Here is a 9,061-nt window from a genome sequence, read left to right as displayed (position 1 = left end):
TACTTGGTGCCTGAAAATTTAATAGTGGTATGTCTTCATTGTGGATTTTGTAATATACAGTAATAAAGAAACTAAGAATTATTTCATTTGCTTGGATGTTAGTTTTCATAGGTAAAACTGTGAGCTTTTGATGGCAAGAAAATTTACTGACTGTGAGAACTTGAGAATATATTACGTTTTTTGACTTTTTCATGTAATCTTTCTTAATAACTCTTTCTTTTTTATTTCCATTGCATTCTGTGCAAGTTACTCAAACATATTTTTATTCAGCTCCTTTTTTCACTTCCTAAACATAATTTAGGATGTGTAACCATTATATATTTCATTAATTATTTTTACATAGTTCAAACAGTCTCCTTTTAAAATCTACTGTTGTTTTAAATCATTTGTTCTTGTAGCTCCAGGTTGTCTTAAATTTTTGACTGTGTGAAGAAATACATTTACCTTTCCAAATATCTACACTGTTTCCTGGAGAAATTCTCCTTCCAGTGTATGTTCCTTACCTAATTTTTGTTTCTTAAAGACCTTTCCTTTTCCTCTTTAAAATGTTTCTTTGGTCTTCTTTTTTTATTATGGATTTTTAAATGTGTGAAACCTAGAATCACTGTTGTTGCTTTATTAAAATTAAATTTATTAGGGTGACAATGGTTAGTAAAATTACATAGGTTTCAAGTGTACAATTCTGTAAAACATCATCTACATATCACATTGTGACCCACTGTTTTATATTTCTTACATATCTGTCATCTTTGGAGGCAGACAATGATCTAGGCTTGTCTGTCCCCAAATATACCAGGATCACTTTTGCTTTTCTTTCCCTGGGTGCTGTTTTAGTTGTATTTTTAGAACGTGAGCTGAAGACTTAAGTGTCAGTACTTCTCAGTTTGTATTCTATCCTTTAATCACTTTGTGGAAAGGTACCATGGACATCTGAAAGGTTCACTCAGATACAGTCTTTCCAATCACTTTACCCCTTATGAAAGATGTCTCTGCACTGGAACCATGCCCAGCTTGCTTTGTTATCCAGCCCGGCCATTTGCTTGTGAGTCGAGCCCATCTCCCTTATGCAGCCATCTTCTGTGTGGACTACATCCCCAGGGGATATTTTTATTCTGCATGGCCTGCTACATTTGACACTTAGTTTCTCCAAGATGAGTCAGTGTGTGTAGAATGGTGCTTAAAGAAGAGTGTGTCACTCTGTCTGTTCATGTGATTTTTTTAAGTTTCAACATATCAGACACTTGATAAGTAGATTATGTGATATATGCTCATAGACATTCTATAGTTTCAGGACTATTCTTGTTTAGAATGGTATTTCCCTTGTATTCTCTGTTTTTTGTGTCCAAGAAATTAATTTTAAAGAGAGAAGTTGTGGAAATATTGCATTCACTGTCAATGTTTACGTCTTAAAGTGTTTATTTAGAACTTATTCCAAGACTTTTACACTTAGTAATGTATGATGTCCTAATGAGCAACGAAGATAGTTTGCTTGCTCAGGAAATTATTGCTAAACGGGCCCCCGCTCAGCGTTGTCTGTGAGTGGCATTACCGGCTTTCTGCAGCTCCACACTGCTCCTGCTCCCTGTGAGCCCGCTCACGGTCCCCGGAGCCAGCGGCTTCAGGGTTCAGACTGAAAGGGAAGGTGAACGTTGGCAGTTATTGTTCACCATCGTTCGGCAAGTAAAAGGGCAGTGATTCAAGGACTCACCAATGAAGGGACAGGGGACCATTTTGCAGGTCACTGACAAAGAGAGAACTAATAATTGTTAATGCATAATATTTACTGGAAAATATGAATTTGAAAGAAAAACACTTGCTTTTGTAATAAACATGTATTTGCTTTAGTAATAGACAAAATATATGAAGCTTCCTAGTGGGGAGAAGTGGGGAAAAGGGGTGCAAATAATAACGAAAACATGGAAGGATGTTTTCATTCTGTAATTACAAGATTGGGGTAGAGGTCATTAAAATCAAGGAGAGGGCCATGTGTGATCATGACTCCTAGTTATCACGTTGCAAATCCCCCTTTTGACATTTATGCTTTTAATCAAGTCGTGTTCAAATAGATGGCAGAATCACATGTGTTTGAGGCAGCTTTAATTTAGAGAAAAATTGGTAAGCAGATTACTATCTACTAGTTGACTAGAGATGTGTTAGTCTCTCAAGGGAAAATAAGAGAGGTATAAAATGATGGACATAATATGGGTGGACTGCTGAATCCTTTTTGATAAGCCGCAGTGTGCTGAACACTCTAAGGGCAGGGGCCTGCAAAATCATATCCTGCACAACCCCTGGCCTCATGAATTTCACAAAATATTGTGAATAGATACGTATACAACTTGGTCAAACAAAAAAAATCAATCCCTTATAAAGGTTCCCATATAATTAAGAACAAAGATTTGGAAGTGTCTAGCAGTAAAGCACTATTTTTACTAAGGAAGTTCCCTGGGTAACTATGGGGATAAAGGAAGAACTGGCCTTTCATAATGAAACCATAATTGGTAGCTTTCTGAGTAGAATTTCATAAATCAGACACAATGCCCTCATTGGAAATAAAATATCCTTTTAATTACTTGCTTCTAAAACAAGAAGCACATTTTGCATCTACACTTTGAGCTGATGACTAAAATGCAAATGATTACAGGAAAAAAAATCTGAAATCATAAGGATAACATCTCATTTCCTAAAATCTGATTTTGGATCCAGAAGGATTCTGTGTCTCTGAATAAATGAATAAGCTAAAACAAACAAACAAACAAACAAACAAACAAACAAACAAAGCAGTAAGCGCGAGAAAAAGAAAGCCAGATAAGAGTGTACAATTAACAAAAGCATGGAGTTGGTTGTAAGAGAGATTCAAGTGTTGCCTTAAACACTTGCTGAGTATGTTTGTGCCTTTGACTGAGTCACATAAGCTCTCAGAAATTGATTTTTAGTTAACGACAATCACATCTAGTATATTTAAAAATGTAAACTTGTAACTAATTTCCACTCTTTTGGGGGGGTGATGAAAAATGGCTTTATTTCTCCTTTATTGAAAATTGCTTAAAACTTCAGTGTAATTTTTTTCTGTAGTTGGAATTAACTGGGATTCCCTTTTTTTTGTAACTAGAAAAACATTGCTATAAAGAGTTAAATTTGGTTGGATGTAAGTGATAGTCTAATTTATTTCCTACAACAAATGATAGTTACTTTTACAGCTTGATTGAGTTATAATTGATATATAAAACCTGCACAATTTATTTAATGTATACAATTTGATGAGTCTGTACAAATGCATGCACATGGATATATATCATTACCATGATGATGATACTATCACCACAATCAAAGAAATACACTTATCCATTACCTCCAAAAGATTCCTGTGTCCTTTTGCTGTGTGTGTGTGTGTGTGTGTGTGTGCGTGTGTTAAGAATACTTAACATGATCTACTCTTTCAATAAATTTTAAGTGTACAATACAGTATTGTAAAATATAGGCAATATGTTGGACAGCATCTCTCTAGAATGTATTCATCTTGATAGCTATAATTTTTTAACCATTGAACAACAACTTCCCATTTCCCCTCCTTCTAGTCCCTGGCTGCCATCATTCTATTTTCTGTTTCTATAAATTTGACTATTTTACATACCGCATATAGGAGGAGTATTTGTCCTTCTGTATCTGCCTTATTTTACTTAGCACGATGCCCTCAAGGTCCATCTATTTTTTTTGACATTGCAAAATGTATTTCCTTTTTTTTTTTAATTTTTTTTTAATTTTTTTTTTTTTTTTTTTTTTTTTTAGATTTTATTGGGGAAGGGGAACAGGACTTTATTGGGGGAACAGTGTGTGCTTCCAGGACTTTTTTCCAAGTCAAGTTGTTGACTGTTTTCCAAGTCAAGTTGTTGTCCTTTCAATCTTAGTTGTGGAGGGTGCTATTCAGCTTCAAGTTGTTGTTCTTTCAGTCTTAGTTGTGGAGGGCACAGCTCAGCCCCAGGTCCAGTTGCTGTTTTCTAGTTGCAGGGGGCGCAGCCCACCATCCCTTGCGGGAGTCGAACTGGCAACCTTGTGGTTGAGACGATGCACTCCAACCAACTGAGCCATCCAGGAGCTCAGCGGCAGCTCAGCTCAAGGTGCCGTGTTCAATCTTAGTTGCAGGGGGCAGAGCCCACCATCCCTTGTGAGAGTCGAGGAATTGAACCGGCAACCTTGTGGTTGAGAGCCCACTGGCTAATGTGGGAATTGAACCGGCAGCCTTTGGAGTTAGGAGCATGGAGCTCTAACCGCCTGAGCCACCGGGCTGGCCCCTGTATTTCCTTTTTTAAAGGCTGAATAATATCCCATTAATATTCTAATAATTTCCATTAATTAAGGATGTATAATATACCATGTCTTCTTTATTCATTCATTCATAGGTGGACACTTAGGTTGATTACTGTGAATAATGCTGGAATGAACACAGGAATGAAGATATCTCTTTGGTATTCTGATTTCAATTCTTTTGGATATATACCCAGAAGTGTTTTGAATCATACAATATTTACATTTTTAATTTTTTGAGCAATGCTGATTCTGTTTTTCATAATGTCTGCACCATCTTGCATTCCTACCAATGCTATACAAAACTTCTAATTTTCCCATGACTTACCAACATTTATATTTTGTTTTTTGATAACAGCCATTCTAACAGGTGTGAAGTGGTGTCTCATTGTGGTTTTTATTTGCATTTCCCTAATGAGTAGTGATGTTGAATACCTTTTCATATACCTATTGGAATTTGTATGTCTTATTTGGGGAAATATCTATTCAACTCCTTTGCCCACTTTCTATCAGATTATCAGGTATTTTTAATGTTGAGTTATTTTAATTCCTTATATATTTTACATTGTAACCCCTTGGTGGATCTCTGGTTTGCAAATATTTTCTCCCATTCCTTATATATTTTTGCTTTTGTTGCCTGTGGTTTTAGTATCCATAAAAATCACTGCCAACACTAATGTCATAGAGATTTTCCCCTATGTTTTCTTCTAGGAATTTTAGTTTCAGATTTTACATTTAAGTTTTTAATCCATTTGAGTTGATTTATGTGTATGGTGTAAACTGGGTATTCAATTTCATTCTTTGGCATGTGATGTTCAGTTTTCCCAACACCATTTATTGAAGAGACTGTCCTTTCCTCTTTGTGTATTCTTGACACTTTTGTTGATGCTCAGTTGACTGTATATGAGTGGATTTATCTCTGGGCACTCTATTCTGCTCCATTGATTCCTATGTTGATTCCTACCTTTATACCAGTACCATACTATTTTAATTACTGTAGCTTGATGATGTTTTAAAAAAATATTTTCTACTTTGGAAAGCATCAGTGAACAGCTATGATATTAATAAGGTGTATATTGCTTTTATTGAGAATGCATACCATAGGAAAATAGGCAGATCTAAGTCACTGCATGTGAGGACATGGCTTCTAAACATTTAAAATAGAGTACTTTTTGGGGAGGTGACCCTTAAACGTTTGGCCTTCTGTAATATGTCGTCTTTCTCAGCGATGACTCAGCTTTCTGGGACATAATTTGCACATGGGGATCATGAGGAGTATCAATGAGAGCAACCCAGCAGGTTTCATCCTGTTGGGGTTTTCTGATTATCCTCAGTTACGAAAGGTTCTCTTTGTGGTTATTATAATCTTGTACTTACTAACAGTTTTGGGGAATACCACCATCATTCTGGTATCTCGCCTGGAGCCCAAACTTCATACACCAATGTATTTTTTTCTTTCTCATCTCTCCTTCCTGGACCTCTGCTTTACCAGTAGTGTTATTCCCCAGCTCCTAGTAAACTTGTGGGATCCCATGAAACCCATTACCTATGGTGGCTGTGTGGTTCAGCTTTATGTCTCTCTTGCCCTGGGATCTACTGAATGTGTCCTTTTGGCTGTGATGTCCTATGATCGCTACGTTGCTGTCTGCCGTCCCCTCCACTATACTGTCTCAGTGCATCCCCGTCTCTGCATGTCCTTGGCATCTTTGGCGTGGCTCAGCAGAGTGACCACCACCCTGGTACAGTCCACTCTCACCCTGCAGCTACCCTTTTGCGGGCATCGCCAGGTGGATCATTTTATCTGTGAGGTCCCTGTGCTTATCAAGTTGGCTTGTGTGGACACCACTTTCAATGAGGCGGAGCTCTTTTTGGCTAGTATCCTGTTTCTTATAGTGCCTTTCTCCTTCATCCTGGTTTCTTACGGCTACATTGCCAAAGCCGTTCAGAGGATCAAATCAGCTACTGGAAGAAAAAAAGCATTTGGGACTTGCTCCTCCCACCTGATGGTCGTCATCATCTTCTACGGAACCATCATCTTCATGTACCTGCAGCCGGCCAAGAGTAGATCCAAAGAACTAGGGAAGTTTGTTTCCCTCTTCTACACTGTGGTGACTCCAATGCTCAACCCACTTATCTACAGTCTGAGGAACAAAGACGTTAAGGGGGCACTCAAGAAAGTTCTAGGAAAGATTCTGGGAATACATTTTACATGATTGTCAAAAAAGTTTGAATAAATACTACAGTGATAAACATCTTTATTTTGTTGTAAAAAACCATTTTTTAATAGAAGCCTATTTGGCTAATTTTCTCCCATTTTCTTTTGATTTTTTTATAGAACATTCTGTAATATACTATGGAATACGAGTATATATGTCTAGTCCAAACTTTGCCGTGAACCAGTAGTAACATAAAGTAAATCCTTTAATCAATCTGTGCTTCAATATCTTTTCTCCAAAACATTTATACATGTAGCATATATGACACTCCTTTTAAATAAATAAATGCTTTACCGGATTAAGACAAACATGAAACTATTCAAGGAATGTTTTAAACCAGTCATCCTCTTTTCTTACATCTGTGAACAAAACATTGGGAAGTCTCTCAGCCTTCCTGTATCTCTATATAGACTTAAGGCTTACTTTTGCAAGGATGAGCCTTAGGCAAGCTGTCATACAAAAGATTATTTTATTTTACCTTATACTCTATCCATTCAGAATGTGGCAGATGTGTGTAGAGATGCATAAACAACATGAGGAGAATGCCACACATTACAGGTCAAGGATAAAGCAGAAGGAAAGAGCCTGGTTGTATTATGTTGTGGTTGAACCAACGAACCAGTTTGAACTGCCTGACATTGGAGTCTGATTCCTAAGAAAAAGCACAGTTCCAGAATATTTTATGGCTTGTGAAGACATATAAATAATATCATTTATTATTGGTAGTATAATCTTATATTTGTTTTGTTATGTTTAAAATATGCAATAGTTAATTATTACTGTTTTTTCATAATGTCTGCACCATCTTACATTTAAACCCTTACATTTCTATATGCAAAAACATATTTTCATAATTTGGAGATTTATTTTCCAGATGAAAGCTTAATCAAACACCTATTATTTTTTATTCTACAACACTTTTACTTCACCCCCTATTACTTCACTCTATATGGCTTTTGCCTATAACACTCCTTTTCTAAAAATGAGAAACTTTTGCATCTTGATTTTGGGAAATTTTATGTAAAAACATAATAGTATACTCTCTTTTCATTGCATTATAGCAAATTAGGGTTGCATAGTTTACAGTTGGCAAAGTGCTCTGGGTTCAAACTTACATCAAAATAAGTAAACAAATTCAGTGAGATGGAAAAGAATTTTGTGGTATAATCCCATAGGTCCAAATGTAATTGTTCCAAATAAAGAATAAGAAATCAGAGAATGAACTGTCATCTATAACTGTTCAGAAGCAGAGGCATAACTAGATAGATAAAATTCTGCCTGGCCTATCTCTTTTCAGTGTTGTTGTTTTTCTCCCCTCAGGGGCCATGCTAATCTTCTCTGTAAAATTCGAAGTTTAATATTTGTGCTACTGAAGCAAGCATCCTTCAGTGCTTTGAGTATTAATTCCTCAATCACTTATTTACTCATTCAAATTTTTGAAGACTAATACTGAATGTCAGGTGCGCTGCTAGTTGCTAAGTACAGGAAGCAAACTAGAAAGAAATGACACACCCATATTGATCTCATTACCATTAGAAAGATAGACTCTGAAAACTATAAGATTATCACGGAAATGAAATTTGGATAAGATCCATGAAGGAAAAACAAAGAGGGAGTTATACAATTGAATATTACCTTGCTAACTGAAGGTTTCATGAGTAAGTGGCACTCAATCTGTGACCTCAGTAAAGTTCAGGAGTAGTCCTGGAAAACTACAAAGGAGGGGCTGGATAAGAAGAAGGAAGTTTCTAGAAGACTGTGCTTAAGGCAATGTAGCCAAGATATCAGCTGGAGTTTTACCCTAACATTCAAAATCTGGATGATATGGGATATACCTCTCGTATTATACACCCTGCTATTTTTCAAGCTCCCCTAAATTCTTACAAATTCCTTGAAGACTTTCTTTCTTAAATTTACTATGGCCTTTTTGCTGGATCTTTATGAATTCTTCATGAGATTAGAACACCAAAAACGTTTTCCGAGTGGGGATATATGACAGAGCGTACACTAAATACACTCGATTGATTCTTCCTGATCACTCTTCTTCAGGTTGATCCTTCCATATCTTCCCAAGAATACTACATTTCTTCTCATATTATCAGCAAGAATATGCTTTTCTGAGGTATTCTATACCAGCAAACATCCAGACCTAGAAAGATCCAGTTTACAAGCTAAGTTATTAGAATATGTTTACAAATATAGACTGTTTTCTCTTAAGAGTAATTGTAGTGTCATGATCAGTTGCCCAAGTTCCTGTGTATATTATAAAAATAAAAACAATGCTGCACTAATTTATGTTGTGGATTTTAAATAATTATTTCAAGCCCTTCCAAAACCATACTGGATAACTTATTTGTAGAGTGTGTATGGCCTAAAATCATCAAAAGTTTATATTGGACCTTTACTTTCTAGTCAACTAAGCTTTTGCAAAAATAAGACTAATGTAAGTAAGAAATTCATGTTTCTTTTGTCACCATTCAGAGTCAAACATTTCGTCCATTAATCAGTTCACTTATCAAATATGTATTAAGTCTGTTCGG

The 9,061-nt window shown here is 36.1% G+C and overlaps 1 protein-coding gene and 1 pseudogene across 1 annotated transcript; one reads left to right on the top strand and one right to left on the bottom strand.

Annotated features, from left to right (window-relative positions):
- Nucleotides 1-5,548: 5,548 nt before the first annotated feature.
- Nucleotides 5,549-6,518, top strand: OR2G2 (olfactory receptor family 2 subfamily G member 2). Its single transcript, XM_019719198.2, has one exon. The coding sequence runs from the start codon at nt 5,565-5,567 to the stop codon at nt 6,516-6,518; it is 954 nt and encodes a 317-aa protein (XP_019574757.2). The 5' UTR covers nt 5,549-5,564.
- A 1,271-nt stretch (nt 6,519-7,789) lies between these two features.
- Nucleotides 7,790-7,903, bottom strand: LOC141567425 (U6 spliceosomal RNA; annotated as a pseudogene).
- Nucleotides 7,904-9,061: the final 1,158 nt, after the last annotated feature.

Source organism: Rhinolophus sinicus, chromosome 5 (genome assembly GCF_057876585.1).
Source record: "Rhinolophus sinicus isolate RSI-liver-muscle chromosome 5, RSI-T2T, whole genome shotgun sequence".
Lineage (NCBI taxonomy): Eukaryota > Metazoa > Chordata > Mammalia > Chiroptera > Rhinolophidae > Rhinolophus > Rhinolophus sinicus.
The sequence above is the reverse complement of the archived record's forward strand: the minus strand, read 5'-3'. Positions and strand labels throughout refer to the sequence as shown.

Bases quoted from the DNA above. Each gene is read 5' to 3' on its own strand.
- OR2G2 (XM_019719198.2), top strand. From the start codon at position 5,565: ATGGGGATCATGAGGAGTATCAATGAGAGCAACCCAGCAGGTTTCATC.